This window comes from Phacochoerus africanus, chromosome 8 (genome assembly GCF_016906955.1).
Source record: "Phacochoerus africanus isolate WHEZ1 chromosome 8, ROS_Pafr_v1, whole genome shotgun sequence".
NCBI lineage: Eukaryota > Metazoa > Chordata > Mammalia > Artiodactyla > Suidae > Phacochoerus > Phacochoerus africanus.
This window is the reverse complement of record NC_062551.1, coordinates 164,693,945-164,714,521: the sequence shown is the minus strand read 5'-3', so window position 1 is coordinate 164,714,521 and position 20,577 is coordinate 164,693,945. Positions and strand designations below refer to the sequence as shown.

The 20,577-nt window shown below is 41.9% G+C and overlaps 1 protein-coding gene across 1 annotated transcript in view; it reads right to left on the bottom strand.

Annotated features, from left to right (window-relative positions):
- PIK3R3 (phosphoinositide-3-kinase regulatory subunit 3) overlaps positions 1 to 20,346 on the bottom strand; it is a 126,185-nt gene extending 105,839 nt beyond the window's left edge. Inside the window, 1 exon segment of the mRNA XM_047789212.1 lies at positions 19,516 to 20,346. Coding sequence (XP_047645168.1) covers positions 19,516 to 19,621 — 106 coding nt within the window. The 5' untranslated portion in view covers positions 19,622 to 20,346.
- Between the last annotated feature and the right edge of the window lie 231 nt (positions 20,347 to 20,577).

Below are 20,577 nucleotides of genomic sequence, written 5' to 3'. Positions count from 1 at the left end.
GATCCTTAACCCCCTGCACCACAAGGGAACTCCAAAAGATTAAGTTTTTTAACTGTAGTATCTACTTGAAATCTTTTTTCTCCCAAATCTTTTCTCATTTTAAATGTACTTTTATTAAAGTATAGTTGATTCACAATGTTGTGCTAATTTTGCTGCGAAGCATAAATGTCTTCTTTTTTTTGTCTTTTCTAGGGCTGTACCCGAGGGATTTGAAGGTTCCCAGGCTAGGGGTCTAACTGGAGCTGTAGTCACCAGCCTACGCCAGAGCCACAGCAACACCAGATCAGAGCCGCATCTGAGACCCACATCACAGCTCACGGCAATGCCAGATCCTTAATCCACTAAGCAAGGCCAGGGATCGAACCCAAAACCTCATGGTTCCTAGTCGGATTCGTTAACCACTGAGCCACGACAGGAACTCGGCATAAATGTCCTTTTAACATTGTTTTTGATATATAATAACAAATATAGGACAAAAATTATCCACCATCCCATCATCAAATCATTCTTTTCACTGGATCACATTCTGGCTCTTTGCCACATTTGTAATAATAACAAGGAACAGACTTTACAGTCTACATTTTGAAGAGTAACACGTGCTCCATAATTTTTTTTTCTGAGAACCTCTTACCTCTCTCCTTTCCAACCTCAGGTAAACATCCTTTGCTGCTCCTGCAACATTTGAAAAATACTCCAGTCTCAAGGTCTTTCTTTGTATGTCACTGCTGTTTATTCTACCTGTACTACCTACCCTTCATTCAGCTATCCCCATGGCTAACTCCTTCACTTCCATTAGGCCTCTGCTCAAAGTTTCATCTTAAGAGAAAATCTCTGCAACACATGTAACAGACAAGGACTGATACCCATATCTATAATTCCTACAAATCAATAAGAAAAAGGAAAAACAGACAATCCAACAGAAAAATGGGCAAAAAACCTGCACAAGCATGTTATAAGAGGATAACCAAAGATAAGGATATGAAAGATTATAAACCTCCTCAGGAATAAAGAAAATGCAAATGAATTTAAACCACAATAAGATACTGCTACATATGCGGTTTGCAAAAATGTGTCTGACAACACTAAGGATGACTGTAGATGGAGGGTAACACGTGCTCCTACAGAAGGAAACAGCTTGCCATCCTCTAGAAAAGCTAAGATACACATTCTACAAACTGCAAGTCTTTTTTTTATTTATATTTTATTTATTTATTTTGCTTTTTAGGGCCACACCTGTGGCATGTGGAGGTTCCCAGGCTAAGGGTCTAATGGGAGCTACAGCTTCCCGCCTACACCACAGCCACAGCAATGCCAGATCCGAGACGAGTCCGCCACCTACACCACAGCTCAGAGCATCGCCGGATCCTTATCCCACTGAGTGAGGCTAGGGATTGAACCTGTGTCCTCAAGGTTCTTTGTTGGGAACTCCTTCAACATCTTTATTAAAGAGATGGTTACAAGGCTGTTCACTTTATATGAAGTCAGTACAAAGGATGTTTATGTTTTATATACTTATTAGTATACATTTTATTTCACGATAAGAAAGTTAAATCACCGTTATCAGTGAGGCCTCTTTGACTATCCAAAATAAGACAGTAATTCCTTGTCTAACTTACATCTCCCTGAGCCAGTATTTTTTTTTCCTCTATAGCCTTTATCTTCACCTAATATAACCATATAGTTACTTCTCAATTCATTTTACTGTCGTATTTCCTCCTCCATAAAGGAAGGACTTCGTTTTTTGTTTTTGATTTGTTTTTGTTTTTTGGTCTTAGGTCTGTTTAGGGCCACACCCACAGCATATGAAGGTTCCCAGGCTAGGGGTCTAATTGGAGCTGTAGCCTCTGGCCTACACCACAGCCACAGCAACGCCAGATCCAAGCTGCATCTGCGACCTACACCACAGCTCATGGCAAGACAGGATCCTTGACCCACTGAGCAAGGCCAGGGATCGAACCCGCAACCTCATGGTTCCTAGTCAGATTCGTTTCCACTGCGCCATGATGGGAACTCCAGGAAGGACTTTGTCTTGTTCACTGCTATATTCCCAGGATTATTAAGAATCCCTAAATAAAGCATACTTTATATTTTTCTCCATATTATCCAAACCTGTCCTTCCTATTTATTTATTTATTTATTTATTTTTTGCGTTTTAAGGCCACACTCGCAGCATATGGTTGTTCCCAGACTAGGAGGCATAATCGGAGCTACAGCTGCCAGCCTACACCAGAGCCACAGCAACTCCAGATCCAAGCTGCATCTGCGACCTACATCACAGCTCGAGACAACACCATATCCTTAACCCACTGAGCAAGGCCAAGGATCGAACCTGCAACCTCATGGTTCCTAGTCAGATTCCTTTCTGGTGCACCACAAGGGGAACTCCCTGTCCTCCCTCTTTAAGTTGCCTCTCGTAGTGTACAGTAAGCCAGAAAAACTGAAAGTCATTCCAGGGGCTTTGACTTTTCTCAAGATAGTCTCTAAGTCACATCAATTCTACTTTTTTTTTAACTGGCTGCACCCACAGCACATAGACGTTCCCAGGCCAGGGATCGAACCCATACCTCAGCAGCAACCCAAACCACTGTAGTGACAATGCTGAATCCTTAACCTGCCATATCACAGGAGAAACTTGGATCTACTTTTTAAACCACCTCCTACTCATTCTCACTGCTACCTTACCTTAAGCTTTTTGTGGGTGGCGGGGCGGGGGGGACAGGCAGTTAATTTCCACTTTTTTAAAAAAAACAAGAGAGAAAACAAAAATACAATCCCTAGTTACAAATATAAAGTCAGTACGTGGGAGTTTCCATTGTGGCTCAGCAGCAACAAACCTGACTAGCAAGCAGAGTTCCCATCCTGGCGCAGTGGTTAACGAATCCGACTAGGAACCCTGAGGTTGCGGGTTCAATCCCTGGCCTTGGTCAGTGGGTTAAGGATCCGGCGTCACCGAGAGCTGTGGTGTAGGTCACGACGCGGCTTGGATCTGGCGTTGGCTGTGGCTCTGGCGTAGGCCAGCGGCTAGCTCCAATCGGACCCCTAGCCTGGGAACCTCCATATGCTGCAGGTGCAGCCATAGAAAAGACAAAAACAAAAACAAAAAAACCTGACTAGCATCCATGAGATTTTGGGTTTGATTCCTGGCCCCGTTCAGTGGGTTAAGGATCTAGCGTTGCCGCGAGCTAGGTCACAGCAGATCCCATGTTGCTACTGCTGTGGCAGAGGCCGGCAGCTACAGCTCCAATACAGTAGTTAAGATTGGCTAATGCAATGTCTCTGTTGCTAAAACAAAATGAAATTACAGTAAAAATCTCCATGATTCCACATGAATTCCGTGCACAGGGTTGCCCCCTCGCCCTATTTTTGGGTTTTTTCTTTACCTTAGGCTTTCATAAACTTCTTTCATCTCTACTGAAGTAGCCTCCCAGAAAGTTTACCTTCTTCCATCTGGCTTTCTGCCAATCTATTTTTCACTTCGTGGCCAACATATTCTTTTCTCTACTTGAAACCAATCAGCCAGTGATTCCCAACTGCCCAGAGTAAAACCCAACCTCTAAGTGCGACATTCAGGGCCTTACATGAATTGGCCCTTATCTATCTCTCCAGCCTCATCTACCACCACGTTTCAACGAAGCTCAATTACTTACAGTTGCCAAAATAGACCAAGGTGCTTTAACAACTCCAACTCCGTGTGTGCATTTACCCAGGCTGTTACCTCTCCACTACGCCACCAATAAACCAATCATTACCTCTTCTGTTTATACATTTTCCCTTTTTCTTTCTTTTTTTTTTGTTGTTTTTTGGTCTCTTTTTTTTCTTAGGGCCTCACTTGAGGCATATGGAATTTCCCGGGCTAGGAGTCTAATCAGAGCCTAAGCCACCAGCCTACACCACAGCCACAGCAATGCCAGATCTGACCAATATCCTTGACCTATACCACAGCTTGCAGCAATTCTGGATCCTTAACCCACTGAGCAAGGCCAGGGATTGAACCCACAACAGGAACACCTATACACTTTTCTAATACTATACTTAAAACATTCATTCAACCAATATTTTCTGAGTACCTCTATATGCCAGAGACAGTGTTAGGAACTAGAGACCCAGCAGTTAATTATGGATTCAGCTCTTATCCTGATGGAATTTATAATCTAAAGATGCTAAACAACTAATAAGTGTGGTTAAGGATTATAAAGCAGGCGATACAGTATATAATGGAAATGTATATCAGACGATAAAGCCAAGAGAAAGGAAGGGAGTTATAAAAAGAAGTACTGCATGTGTTCATTTACATTTGGGTATTCCTTAATTACAGTCTGAGCTCCATAACCATAATGATGGTTATGCCATCATTACATCACTTGCCAGGACGGTAAGCAGTAATGTATAGGAATGTGCTACATCATTACAAAGATCACCGCCCTATTAACTCCTAGCCTAATCACTGTGGCCAGGCAAACACAGCCATCCTATTGGCTAGGCCTGGGTCACATGTCCACCTTTAGAGCCAATGGGTTAGAGGGAGGAGAGGAGTGGTTCCAAGACAAAAATCAGAAAACTGTCACCTAAAATAAGAGGGAAGGGAAGCTGGAAAGGCAAAAAAACAGCAAACAATCGTCTTCAGTGGACATTGTAATTATCTCCTCAAAAACATTCAGTGTGTTCCTTCCCCACACGGGTTGAGTTCATGCAGGATGGACTCCCTCCTCAGTTCCAAGATTAAGGTCCTGAACCCCACAGCAGCAGTCCTCTAAGTGTCCCTTGCAGACCAGCCCGATCAGTAACATCTGAAAACTTGTTACGAATACGCGTTTTTAGAACCCAAGCCCAAACCCACTGAATCAGAAACTCTGGGGGTAAGGCCTAGCAATCTGTGTTTTCACAAGTCCTCCAGGTAGTTCTGAAGCACTCTCAAGTTTACAAGCCACTGGTCTAGACAGAGAAAGCTAAAATTAACAGTTGAAGGAATCCAGATTTTTAAGACAATGATCCCTTGAAACACAGGAATAGTCTAATTAGTGCCAAACGCAGGATTCTTGTGTTTTATTTGTGGGAAGTATCCTTTCCCCCCAGAGCTGAGGAAACGTGTTGTTTTAGGAGGCAACGGCAGTCATCCTGTACTAGCAGGAAAGCCAGCCGGAGAGAAAAGCTGACATACGGTAGAACCATGAGAAATGCAGAAAAGCAGGGCCGAAGCTTGATAGCTTTGATCAAACCACGCTGCGACTCTCGTTTCCTTCGAATTTTTCAATTACGTGCACCCATAAGTTCTCTTAGTTTAAACCAATTTAAGGTAGACTTTTTGTTACTAAAACGCAAAGTATCCTGATATCCACTACATCAAATTACACATCCATCCCTACACATCGCTCTCCATGGGAAGAATGTTCTAGGAAACACTGTCTAGTCAACTGCCTATCCTCCCTCTAAATTAGGGTTCCCAAACTGAGCAAATAAAAATAAAAGATACCCAATTAAATTTGAATTTCACATAAATAGTGAATAACTTTTTAGTATAAAGATGTCCCAAGTATTGCATGGGACATACTGCTTGTATTTAATCTGGCAACTCTACTCTAAATGTCCATGGTTGATTCCTAAGAATAAAGAGAGGCCTAGGTCAATCGCAGTCAGACACATGTTATAGCTGTCTCAGAGCTCACGACTACTAGGAGAAAGACTAAACCCCAAGTCCTGAACTAATGTCTTACAACAAGCAAATTCTAAAAGCCAAACATGTTATACCCTCTATGGCAGATAACTGCGACAAAATCAAATGCTGCTGTGTGAGTATTCATAGCTTCTTTTCTTTACTCCCTTGGTTCTTGGCCCTTATTATACAAATCAAAGTAGTGAAATAGGCAGAGAGTTTTAAAGGGAAACAGATACTCCTGGAAGAGAATTTAGTAAGTCTGAGAAAGAGAAGAAAGAAACAAAAGCAATGAGACTGTTCAAGTTGCTATGAGAAAGTCTGGCAAGTTTTAAAAGAGAGAAGGAAGGGAGTTCCCTTGTGGCACAGCAGGTTAAGGATCCAGAGTTGCCACTGCAGTGGTTCTGGTTGCAGCTATGGTGTAGGTTCAAACCCCGGCCCAGGAACTTTCACATGCTGCGGGCAAGGCCAAAAAATTAAGTTAAATTAATAAAATATAGAAGAAAGTTTGGGATCAACCATGCAAAGATCAAAAATGGAGAAATAAGATTTTAAGTCATAATACAATATGGCACAAATGTAATCTGCTTTGACATTTTTCAGATGCTGAAATAAAGATTTAAATTACTTTTCAATTTCACTGAACTGTTAGGTTGGTGCAGCCTCTGAATGGAAAAGAGACGATATCTCACAAAGCAACCCAGCTTAATAATAATAAAAATAACAACAACAGATTCCTGCTCTGTCTTGCATGTATTAATTCATGTAATTCTCAATATGCCCTACAGTGGGGTTAGTACTCTTCTCCCTGCTACACAGATTGGAAAACTGTCCAGGGTCACAGGCCAGAAGTGGAGTGGGCTAGAACTGGGAATCCAAGAAGCCCGAGTCCAGAGCCCTAAACAGTAATCAGCACTTACCTATTTCAAAGCAACATCTACATTCAAGCACATAAGCATTCCACTAATAAGCGAAAACACATATATTTTAATTATTCTAAAATACCAACAGAAGAGTTCCCGAGGTGGTGCAGCAAGTCAAGGATCTGGTGTTGTGTCTGCAGCAGCGAGGGTTGTATCCCCAGCCCATCACAGTGGGTTTAAGGACCCATCACTGCCACGGCTGTGGCACAGGTCACAGCTGTGGCTCGGATTCAATCCCTGGCTTAGGAACTTCCACATGCCACTGGTGTGGCCAAAAAAATAAAATAATAAAAATTTTAAAAATAAGTAAAATATGAACAACTTTAGCACATAAAGTAAAATGTAATACATATGCCAAGTCTTCTCTCTCTTTAATTTCTTCTCTCTTTCATAGCCCACTATAGAAACTGAGAACTATTAAGATAATTTTCTTTTCAAAATTACCTTATTGTTTGTATGTTTTTGGGTTTTTTTTTTTTGGGGGGGGGAGCTGGCTGCACCATGACATGTGAAAGTCCCTGGGCCAGGGATCAAACCCGTGGTACAGCAGCAACCCAAGCTGCTGCAGTGACATCAGATCCTCAACTCAGTGAGCCACACAAGAACTCCTCAAAATTACTTTCAAATTTTAGTACAGTCTAGATTTATGTGGTAATGTTTATCAAAGCAACTCACAAGTACACCTTCACCAAATAACTAAGGACACATATTATGCTGGTTTGCACTCAGATGTCAGAGATTAGAAATCAAACACTTCAAAAAAGAAAAATTCATCAAAAATATATAGTTTTGACATCATTTTAAAAGTTATTTTATTTACTAAAGTATGTTTAAAGAAATTATAAAATAAAGCAACGAAGTCAGCTTGGACATGACATGCTATATAACCGGTCACAGTACTCAGCATCCAACCATTTACCGCCACGTCAGCACTTATCCAAGCCACCTCCACCCCAGCTTGCTTACTGCAGTAGTCTCCTAACCTGTTTCTCCACTTCCACCAGCAGCCACAATGACCCTTTCAAGCTAGGAACCATACTGTATCATTAGGCAATACATCTGGATGGTTTCTCATCTCTACCAAGTTTTTTTACTGAAGCATAGGAGATGCGTAATATTATGTTAAGTTACAGGTGTATAGTATAGGACTCACAATTTTTAAAGGTTATACTTCATTTACAGTTAGCATAAAATACTGGCTATATTGCTCAGTCAAGGCTCCTTTTTTTGGCTGTGCCCACAGCATGGGGAAGTTCTCCAGTCATGGATCAAACCTGCACCACGGCAGCAGCCCAAGTCACTGCAGTCTCCTGGGCCCTCTGCGCCACATGAGACTCCAAGTGTCCAAAGCCAGAGTTCTCACCATGTCCTCCACGGTCTTCCCCACCATCCACACCACTACTTGTCTTCGCTTCTTACTACTTTGCCCTCATTCCCCTCCAGCCACACCGGCCGCCTAGATGATCCCTGAATGCACGACACAGGCCATTCCTGCCTCAGAGTAAGTCTCTGAGCACCCTCTCCGCCCCCACACCTTCCAAATAGCTACATGGCTATAGTTCCCTCACTTCCTTTAGGTCAGGCCCTCCCCATGCTACCATTTAAAACAGCAGTTCCCAGAGTTCCCCTCGTGGCGCAGCAGAAACGAATCCAACTAGGAACCATGAGGTTGCGGGTTCGATCCCTGGCCTCGCCCAGTGGGTTAAGGATCCATTGTTGCCATGAGCTGTGGTGTAGCTCACAGACCTGGCTCAGATCTGGCACTGTTCTAGATGTGGCCCGCAGCTATAGCTCCGATTAGACCCCAAGCTTGGGAACCTCCATATGCCATGGGTGCCTCTCTAGAAAGCAAAAAAATAATAATAATAAACAAAAAAATAACATAGCAGTTCCCTGGAATTTCCTAGTGGCCTGGCGGTTTAGGATCCAGCATTGTCACTGCTCGCCCAGGGGCTTCTGCATGCTGCCGGCATGGCCTGAAACAAAATAAAATAGCAGTTTTCCCATCCAGCACTCTATTCTTGTTCTCTGCTTTTTCTCTGTATCGTTTATCACCATCACTATGTATTTCACTATGAATCTGTTTATTCCTTGCTCTCTCACCTTCCTTGAAAACGTGTACTCCATGAATGCTGGGAATTTTGCTGTTCTGTTCACTACTATACCTAAAAAAGTACCTGGCAATAAAATACCTTGTTGAAAAACAGGAGTTAATTAATACATATAAACAAAAACGTTTACGGATGCTTAATATGATCGGGACACCACGTCAGCCGCTTTACAGTTGTTACTGCACTAAATTCTCACCACGATCCTGCTGAGCTAGGGCCATCATCATCCCCACTTTTTAGGTGAGGAAAAAATGAAAACCTAAGTAAACTGCCCAATGATACATGCTGGGAAGCGGCAGAGGGTAATCTGACTCTCTGAACAACCCTACCTAAATTGCCTCTAAATTTCCCACCGGTTACATTTTAACTGAAAGACATGATCTATGGGTTACTTCAAGTGTCCTAATTTTGAAGGCTAGTCATTCAAACCATGAATCATTCTACATTTCATAATACGTCAATTGTGCTAACTAGATTTTAGTTTTGGAAAAGAAAGAAAATTTACTCACTGACGCTTTTTTTTTTTTTGTCTTTTCTTGAGCCACTCCCTCGGCATATGGAGGTTCCCAGGCTAGGGGTCTAATCACAGCTGTAGCCACTGGCCTACACCAGAGTCATAGCAATGTAGGATCTGAGCCGTGTCTGCGACCCACACCACAGCTCACGGCAACGCCAGATCCTTAACCCACTGAGCAAGGGCAGGGACCGAACCCGCAACCTCATGGTTCCTAGTCGGATTCGTTAACCACTGCACCACGACGGGAACTCCTCACTGATGCTTTTTATTTCCAAGCACAAAGATGAGAACTTTGAAAAGAACTACCATTCTCCAAATTACTTCCCAGAGTGGCCACTGTGGTTTGCCTACCCAGAATTCATCCTCTCCTTCCTTCCCCAATATAATGGTCAACGCCACTCCAGATTTAGGCATGAATATGGTTAGGTCAATAAGTAGTCACTAGTGACCAGGTCAGGAATGGACATATGACCCAATTCTGGCCAAAAAGGTGTGAAAGAAGTCTGCTAGAGGCTTTTGGAGAAAGTTTCCTCTCTCTGAAAAGAGAGGCACAGGAAGAAACATTTTCCTTCTTTTAGAAGTTGTGTGTATAGATGTGATACCCAGAAGCCAGACCAAAGGAGAGCAGCAGAATCGAGCAATGGAATGAATATGGGTTTTTACTGACACTGTTGAACTGCTATCATCAACCAACCCTGAAGCCTATTTTATGAGAAGATAAAATTTCTTATTTCTTAAGCCATGTTGAATTAGGTTCTGCAGCTTGCAGCTGAATACATCTAACTATATACTTTTAAATAAAACATAGCCCAGAACTAATCTCAGAAAAAAAGTTTGTAGTTAATTCTACAAATACATATTAGAAGTTTAACATGAATTATACCATGCTGAGTGACTCTGCTGTAGGGTTAGAAAATTAAAAAGCATTCCTATGAAAGAACAAATTCTAATGCAATATTTTCCTGGCACAATCATTTCAATAAGATCTTCTCCAAAACAATTTATACACAAATTTTAAATTTTGACACAGCGTTTGAATTTTTGCCTTTATTTTAGTGCCACACCCAAGGAATATCCCGAGGATCCAGGGAGCTAGTTTTTAATCAGCCCAGGGGAGTTGGGGTTGGAAGGAAACTCATTTTATAAGGCTCTATGGTTGACCTTACCTTGTTATCTCTACATAACCTAAATTTAATTGGTATAGTAACATATTAGGTAAATCTACATCTACGTTTATACATCCAATGCTGTATAAAGCTAGCCTAACAAACTTCCAAAAACTTACTACTTACTTCTTTTTTTTCTTTTTAGGGACTGCACCTATGGCACATGGAAGTTTCCAGGCCAGGGGGCAAATCGGAGCTACAGCTGCTGGCCTATACCACAGCCACAGCAATGTGGGATCCAAGCCACATCTGCAACCTACACTGCAACAGCCGAATCCTCAACCCACAAAGCGAGGCCAGGGACCAAACCACATCCTCATGGATATTAGTCAGGTTCTTAACCCACTGAGCCACAACAGGAACTCCCAAATACTTACTTTCAATTCTTTAAAATTTCAAAAATGATTTTACACAAAACCATAAAACCTTGCTGATAATATTAAGTCTCACATTTTTCCATTTTTTGTTAGAAGAAATAATCTATATATAAAGTTCATATATTGATAATAAATAATATCAACATTTTGAAACAAGTCACAAAATGAAGCTGGTTGAGTCCACAGGCCTAACAAAAATATTTGGACACTGGGTGTTTTGAGGAAAAAAATATACAAAAGAAATACAATAGTTTGACCTCAAGAAGCTTATTTTGGGGAGATACCTGTATTCATGAAATAATTAATACCATATTATAACATGATTTTGTGTCAAAATAACAGAACATAGCCCTAGATGATTAAGGGGTTCAGTGCTAGAAGTATTTTTTTTTTTTTGGCTTTGCCCATGGCACACAGAAGCTCCTAGGCTAGGGATGGAACCCACATCACAGTGGTGTCCCAAGCCACAGCAGTGAAAACACCGGATCCTAACCACTAGGTTATCAGGGAACTCCTAGAATTTTTGGAGGAAGAAAAGAAGAATGACTTATAAAGGATCCTGATTTGAAGACAGGGGTAGGAGAGGAATAATCTAACATAAGAGGCAGCATAAGCAGGAGTTACCATCATGGCGCAGCAGAAACAAATCCAACTAGGAACCACGAGGTTTCAGGTTCAATCCCTGGCCTTGTTCAGTGGGTTAAGGAGCCGGCGTTGCCGTGAGCTGTGGTGCAGGTCACCAACTCGGCTCGGATCTGGCGTTGCTGCGGCTGTGACATAGGCCGGCAGCTATAGCTCCGATTAGACCCCTAGCCTGAGACCCTCCATGTGCCACATGTGCAGCCTTAAAAAGAAAAAAAAAAAAAAAAAAGAAGCAGCAGCAGCACAAGTCAAAGGTTGGAGATAGAAATAAGCAAGGTATATTGAGGGGATGAGCAAGGACTTGGGCAAGAAGAGAAATGAGACTAGAGGATTAGTCATTAAGCCGGAAATATAAATTGGTACCATATCACTAAAAGGTATGTATGCCAAGGGGAAGAATATGGCCTCTGCTTAAAAAAAACGGAAAGCTGCTAATTATTTCTAAACAGCGTGGCAAGACAATGAAAATACCATTTCAATAGAATTAACCTGGCTGAAGAATTCAGAATGCACTTACAGTGGAGGGGAAGAAGAAATTACAAACAAAGCAACCAGTGTGGAGGTACTGGTTCAGAACCTGGGCGTTAGAGTCAGGCAGACAGACCTGCTCTGCTGCTTGCTAGCTGTGAGGCACTGAATAAGTCCGTTAATACAGTTAAGTCTCTGTTTCCTAGCTGTAAGGTGGGATAATAATAGTTCCTATTTTATAAGGTTGTTGTGTGGCTAAAAGAAATAGTACACGTGAAAGCATTTAACAGAGTGCTTGGTCGGGGGTTCCCATCATCGCTCAGTGGTAACAAACCCAACTAGTATCCGTGAGGACCCAGATTCAATCCCTGGACTCGCTCAGTGGGTTAAAGTATCCAGCATTGCCATGAGCTGTGGTGTAAGTCGCAGACACGGCTCAGATTCTGTGTTGCTGTGGCTGTGGTGTAGGCCAGCAGCTAGCCTGGGAACTTCCATGTGCTGTGGGTGTAGCCTTAAAAAAAAAAAAAAAATAGTGCTTGGTCTGTAACAACTACTCAACAAATGTTGGCAACTATTACCTTCATTACAAATTATTTCAAATGCAAGGCAATGAGGAACAAGGGCAACAGAAACTAAAAGGAAAAAATGACTTAGCATGCTATTTCCATAGATTTATGAGATGCCGGAACTAGAAAAGACCCTAGAGAATCTTCCAAAAACAAAACAGCCCCAGTTTAATGTTGAGGATGAGGAGAAGAATGGGGTAAGATAGCTCAAAAGATTTTGACTGCAAGAATATCCAAAGAGGTAAAGTTGAGATAATTATTTATCAATATGTTTTCAGATATAAACTAAAATGAATTGAGTACATACCATGTGCCACAAACACTATGCTAGACATAGATAGAATACTTCTGATTCCCAGAACAACTGTGAAAGGTATGTATTAGCTCAATTTTACAAAAGAGAACGTGAACAAAGAGGTTAAGCAGTAGCCACAAAAGTTTGGGCAGGGTAAGAAGCAAAGCTAGATTTGGAAAGCTACCATCTATTTCTAAAACCTATGTTCTTCCTACTAGATTCAGGCTACACTCCCCTTTAATAGCAATAAACAATATATTCTATCACATAGACATATTTGTAATTATTTTTCTATCAACCTTGTTAAATAGTGACCATACACATGTCCAATCTTTTCTACATTCTAAGAAAAATATAAAGGTATTCACCATGAAAATAAAAAGAATAAATTTTAAAAGTATTATACAATGAAGACTCACTATACTTCTAATGAAATAGTTGGATATACTATAAACTATAATACATTAAATGAAAGCAATGACTAATCTTTTTTAATAAGAATATGCAGAAAAAGTTGGCATAGCTTTTACATCATTTGATTATATTAACATTTGTCCTACACTACAATATCATTAAAAAGTGATACCTAGATCATAAAAGAAATATCTTACTGCACACAGGAGAAGCATTTATATAAGATGAACCCATCAAATGTTCAGTTATAAAGAAAAATTCAACCACAGAAGCAGAATACCCAATCTGCTAACAGTAAGGACCACATGGTGGCAGGTGACCTATTTCTTCAGTGTGTCGTGTCTCTCATTAGATACGCTCTCCAGTCTCAGTGAGAGTATGCTACTTCTCTACCAAAATGTTACTTTAAATTTTACCAGAATGGGAGTTCCCGTCATGGCTCAGTGGTTAACAAATCCAACTAGGAACCATGAGGTTGCGGGTTCAATCCCTGGCCTCGCTCAGTGGGTTAAAGATCCGGTGTTGCCGTGAGCTGTGGTGTAGGTCACAGACGCGGCTCGGATCCCGCATTGCTGTGGCTGTGGTGTAGGCCAGCAGCTACAGCGCCGATTAGACCCCTAGCCTGGGAACCTCCACATGCCAGGAGAGCAGCCCTAAAAAGACAAAAAAAAAAAAAAGTCAGAAGATACTTTACCAGGTTGACCAAAAAACTCTATCAGGTAACTACCAAATCAATAGTTCTCAAAGTGTAGTCCAGAGACCCCTGAGGGACCCCAAAACCTTTTCAGAGGGTCCAAGAAGTCAAAAGTATTTTCAGAGTGTTACTAGATATTACTTGCCTTCTGTACTCTCGTTCTCTCACAATTGTTCAGTAGCGTTTTCTTTTCTTTTTTTTTTTTTGGTCTTTTTAGGGCTGCATTCACGGCATATGGAGGTTCCCAGGCTAGGGGCTGAATCATCGCTGTAGCTGCCAGCCGACACCACAGCCACAGCAACGCCAGCTCTGAGCCTTGTCTGTGACCTACACCACCACTCCCGGCAACACCGGATCTTTAACCCACTGAGCAAGGCCAGGGATCGATCGAACTTACATCCTCATGGATGCTAGTCAGATTCGTTTCCACTGAGCCACAAGAACTCCTGCAGTGGAGTTTTCCAGAGGCTATGACCTGTGATGCCTCAATAGACTGAATATAGGAGCAGACTTGGGAATTTATATGTCTTCTATTAAGCCTGACATTACAGACTGAAAAGCCAAACATCATTAAAGTTATTTGCAAAAACATAAAATGATACCACTCTCTTCGCTATGTTTTTTGAAAAATATAACTATCTTCTCACTTTAAAGTTATATTAACATGTAATACTTTATTATTTCTAAATTTTAACTTCTCAGTTTTATTCTAATACATTAAATTTCAATAGACATAACCTACTTAAAGAAAAACTCTTTGAGATCCTTAATAACTTTTAAGAGTATAAAAGGGGTGGAGTTCCCGTCGTGGCTCAGTGATTAACGAATCCAACTAGGAACCATGAGGTTGCAGGTTCGATCCCTGGCCTCGCTCAGTGGGTTAAGGATCTGGTGTTGCCATGAGTTGTGGTGTAAGTCGCAGACACGGCTCGGATCCCAAGTTGTTGTGGCTGTAACATAGGCTGGGAACTACAGCTCTGATTAGACCCCTAGCCTGGGAACCTCCATATGCCGTGGGTGCAGCCCTAGAAAAGACAGAAAGACAAAAAAAAAAAAAAAAACTGAGTATAAAAGGGGTGTTGAGGGAGTTCCCTGATGATGTAGCAGGTTCTGGCATTGTCACTGCTGTGGCACAGACTCAATCCCTGACCCAGGAACTTCCACATGCCATGGGTACAGCCAAAAAAAAAAAAAAAAAAAGAATATAAAAAGTGTATTGAGACCCCCCACCCCAAAATGAGAACCACTTTTCTAGACCTTCCTATATTTGTGTTTTGCCAAACAATTAAATTGTTGTGGCTTTTTTACTTGCACACGCGGCACACAGAGGTTCCCAGATCCAGTCGGAGCTACAGCTGCCAGCCTACACCACAGCCACAGCAATGCTGGATCCAAGCTGAATCTGCAACCTACACCACAGCTCACAGCAATGCTGGATCCTTAACCCACTGAGCAAGGCCAGGGATCGAACCCGCAACCTCATGGTTCCTAGTCGGATTCATTTCACGAAAGGAACTCCCCAATTGAATTTTTAATTTTCTAATTATCACTGAAGAAATGTTGCCCTACAGATAATTTCATGAATTCGTCTTGATAAGAACAAAAAAAAAAAGTCTACAGACAACCTTTACAAGATTTGTATCCATTAGTTTATGATCAGTCATATATCGGTAATCCTCTAATAGCTCCTATACCAAAGGCAGGGCTCTCCGAGAGGCCTATCCAGCAACTGCCCTGTTATGGAATAATCCTTCTTCCCAAATCACAGCAGGACTAACCAAGATGCTTATAAGCAATTCTCTGTACCATAATCGACATTTCCAAAATAAAAAGTTTTGTTTCATATAAACACTTCAATATTTCTGAGAAATACATAAAAATTAAGACATCAAAGTCTCATTTGGATCCCATCCTTACATTCTCAGTTAGTTGTAAGAGATTTAGCAATCTGTGCAGTTATTAGAAAACTTCAGGAGCTCCCACTGTGGGTTAAGGATATGGCATTGCTGCGTAGGTTGCGGCTACAATTCGGATTTGATCCCTGGCCCAGGAACTTCCATGTGCTGTGGGTGCAGCCAAAAAAGAAAAAAAAAAAACAAAAGAAACCTTCAGAATGCACGGAAACGGTAGTTTCTGAAAATATAGGCTGGAGAGAAACACCTTGGAAGGAGAGTTTTTGAGGTCCCTAGAAGCAACAGCTTAAAAACTTTGCATTTGTGGTTCAGCCTAAAATTAAGTTGAGGAGTTCCCGTCGTGGCTCAGCAGAAATGAATCTGACTAGTATCCATGAAGACACAGGTTCAATCCCTGGCCTTGCTCAGGGGGTTAAGGATCCAGCATTACCGTGAGCTGTGGTGCAGGTCACAGACTTGGCCTGAATATGGCATTGCTATGGCTGTGGTGTAGGCCAGCGGCTACAGCTCCAATTCCATCCCTAGCCTAGGAACCTCCATATGCCACGAGTAGTCCCTAAAAAGACAAAATAAAAATAATAAATGAAATTAAGATGAAAGTCATATTTTATAAACTGTAATATTAACACTACAGTTAAGGAAACTAAGTCAACAACTAGTTTGACTAATTTGAAAGTTATTTAACCATGTTCTACTGCAAGAGCTGAGGAAAGAGGTGACCAAGGACTTCAAGCAGAAAAGCACTTTAAGGCTGGAAAGAAGCAAAGCTCCTTCGGTATTTATTAATTCAACACATATGCGTTAACTTGTCTACCTCAAGCGAAAAAACTCATAATCTGGCGAGAGAATAGTCCAAAAGAGGACATACACATGAATAAATGCAGAAGCTACTCTTGACAGGATGGAAGTTCTATCCGAGAAATACTAGAAGAGGGAGGAAAAGGGGAGGAAGGATGCCTTCCAAAAGAAGGAATCAGAGGACATCCATGCTGGCAAAGAAGGCATCTAACCAGGGGCTTTAACGTATATAAGATTTGAACCCAAAGTTAAAGGCCATCCCAGGAATAGGAAAAAGCACACGGTCAAGGAACGGCAAGTACAAAATAGCTTCCACAGAACTCGTGATGAAATCCAGGAGTCGAAGAGACTGGAAAATTAGGGTGGAAGCAAAAATAGAGGGACTTACATGACAGGCTAAGCAATCTGGGGCTTTTTCCAGCAGGCAAAAAGAAGTCATTGGGAGGTTTTCAAAGTCACTGGAAGGAGTTCCCTGATGGCTTGGCAAATTAAGCATCCAGCATTGTCACTGCTGTGGCTCTGATTACTGCTGCGGTGAGGGTTCGATCCCTGGCCTGGGAACTGTGATGTGCTGAGGATGCGGCCAAAAAAAATTAATACTAAAAAAATAAGTCATTGGAAGATCTACCATTGGAAAGCAAATCATTCAATGATGCTTTAATAATACCGTGGATTAGAGAAAGTAGAAGCAAGGGGAGAGCACTGAGGGCACCAGCACACCAGTCCAGGCCGGAAATCATCCGAGCTTGACCTGGGATAGGAACTAGGAAAAAGACAGATCCAAGCCACGCTGCAGCCTCTTCCCTAATAATTTACTTAGCTTTGAACGTTTCAAACTTAATTTATCACACAAAACAAGGCTGGAATTCACATTATTTACATTAAAAAACATTCACTCTATAGGCAATATTTCAGCATACTCGAGTGTGCTTTTTTAAAAAGCCGTTAGGAATAACTGTACTCTACATTAAGTCTACCAAATGGGTAATAAAGAACAGCATATGCATACTTTCAATATCCTGACTAGAAACTCAGTATGCTAATTTTCATTTAAAGATGAACATTTTAAACTCAAAAGTTTATTTCCATGGGATACACAAAGTTCAGATCGGAATTTTCAATACAATCTTGTAAGACCTACATCCCTAGACAAATTAACAATAACCAACTTTTCGTAAAATCGTTTTTGAACAACTCAACTCAGTCAATATTTCTACCAGGCCCATATTTTTCAAATATCAGTGCCTTCTTCATTTTCTCCCCTCCTCCTCACTCACCTCTCCGCCCAACAAATTCCCTTTGTATGTCTGCAAGGCAAGATACTATATGATACAGTATGATTCTAAAGTAGTTTGAATACATAATTCTTATAATAACATAAATCCTGAATTATTGACCTTACTTTTTACAGGAGAAGAACCAGTGAAGTGCTGAATTTCCACTTACATGAATGACACTTGCATCTAATAGAAATGAAGCTTTACCATTAGAGGGAAACAAAGGGGAAAATACACACAATAGATGGGTGGCAAATCTTATAAACTTTGCAAAATACAGAAAAGCTGCATCTGGGTTGCAGTCACAATTGTAAAAGCAAATAAAGGGAAAAGAAAAAATCCTAAGTGATCATTAAAAGTGAAAAAAGTCGATTCAATATTAGCATTAGTTTTTAGTATAAAATCATTTAACATTCTAGGACTAATTGAAAAAAAAAACAAAAAGGATAATTCACTGTTCACAAGGACACAGGAAATAATTTCTACACACATTCTATAAGACAATTCCACTTCATTACAGTTTCATGGGCTCAAATCCTTTTAAAGGTTTCCAAAAATACATAGTCTTATGATAATTGCAATTCCCCAATGACACACAATTTATTCTATAGGTTAGCTGTAACACGTTTTTAAAGATATAAATTCATCCTCAACAAACATAAGGAGTCACAAAGGCCCTCTACTTGTATTCAAAATCATTACATAAAGCACTGTCTATAACTGCAAACAGAATCTGAAAATCTGACAGCTAATAACCATAAAATGGGGTAGACTTTAAACAAAAAAAATTACCCAACTTTTCCATTTTCCTTTCCAGACAGACACACAAAATGTCTGTAAGGGTCTCAGACAAAGCTCTCAAGTAAAAATACATGTTATGTATTCTTTACATTATGTGTACTCAAACCTAACACATATATGTACACGTCACATATATTCACACAAAACAAGGAAGGGTCTTCCTTTTTAACTCCAAGAATTGAAGTTACATTAAACCCTATCCCATAAATTAAGTTAAATCACCATAAATTAAAGAGTAATAAAACAGAGCACGTAGATCTCCCTGAGCTACTATATTCTGAAACGAAAAACCTCAGAGTAAGGCCGTGACTGAATAAAAACGCCCAATCCCTGAAAATCACTAACCGGCATTTGGTTTCCGTGGGAGAAAAAGGGGGGGGGGTCCCTCAAAACGAATAATCACACAGGCAACCGTGTTTCAGAAGTTAACGAAGGTAAAACATAGCGAACCAAAGAGACAAACGAATGAAATGACAAGCCTTAAAGAATTTCCTCAAAGGGAAAGACCGACTTCAAGACTGGGATACAAAGCATCCTTTGCAGGTAGAAGAATCTTTAATTGGAAAAAAAAAAAAAAGAAAGAAAGAAAAAGACCGGGGGGGGGGGGAGGGCAAGACAAAAACCCGAACGACCAGCAAAGGCGAAGAAGTAAAAGAAACGGATCTCTCCTCCCACCCCCACCCCAGGCCCCCACCCCCACCCTCTCAGGACAATAGGATCGGGGTCCTAACTGCAAACTTTAAACGTGTAAAGCAGAAGCAGCTTTACTGCAGCTCCAACTGCAAATCTGCCCCTCATCCCGCACCCAGCGCACCCAAGAATACTTCTGCCCTGAAAACATCACCAAGGTCTTGTTAAACACAAATCAGACCCATCGCAAGATTATCTTTTTCTCCCAAGTACCTGGAGGATCCATTTCAATATAAAATATCAGTTCCGTCGAATAGGGCATCATCACCTCCCTCCAGTCTGCGTCATCGCGGTCCATACTCCACACGGTATTGTACATCGCGCTGTCACGGGCAGGTCGTCAGGAAATATATAGAAAGCATATATACCTTTATCTGCTATTTAAAAATCTAATATATATATCTCTCTCTCTCTGTAAAAGTCCCACTCGGAAATATACTTCGGCGTTTCCAACGGCCGGTACGAGTCCAGCCAACTGCCAGGACGAGGACGGGGGTCCTGTCCTCTCCCCCGCTCCTCCTCCGGCACTGAGCAAAACGCCCCCCGCCCCCAACGTTCAATCTGTGGGCTCTTCTCCTCGGAGAGGTACAGAGAGGCTTGGGGGGGGTGGAGGGCAGAGGTGCTAAAAAGCGGCTTCCCAAAAATCTCTTCTACACACTTGCTCTCCAAAGAGAAAAGCTCTCATTGCCTCCAAATTCTTCCGAGGAAACCACTTTTGTGTCCTTCGAAGGAGGGGGAATGGAGAGGGGGGGGGGGAAAAGAACGCGTTGGGAGAGAGGTGGGGAAGTGACCGGGGGGGCCGCATAAAAAGGGGGTTGGGTATTGCGTTCAAGTTTCGGGGTCCCACTGGTCTGCAGGGAGAGATCCCCTCAGGGGCCGGGACTCGGGCTCGGTTGCGGTCGGGCTTGGAACCGAAGCTGCTGCAGCCTCGGGATGGGGGCCCGTCCGAGAGTCCAGTTAGCTCCGCTCTGTCGAGCGCTCCCGCCGGGTTAAAAGCAAACCAGCCAGCACTGGCTCCCCTCACGCTCTGCCCTGACTCCAGCCACTAGAGTTTCATTTTAACGGCGCGGAGGGGGACACCCTCCCCCCCGCCCCCACGCTCCCCCGCTGAGGCGCCACCCAATCGCGCTGAGCAGGGGGAACGGGCCACATCTCCCCTGTTCCTTCCACGCTGTCCCGCCTCGAATTGTTGGGGCTTCTGTCAGGTGCCTGAGACAATGTACAGAAAGCTGTCCTCCTCCTCGGCTGTCAACTCTCCTCACCGTTCCCTAGTCC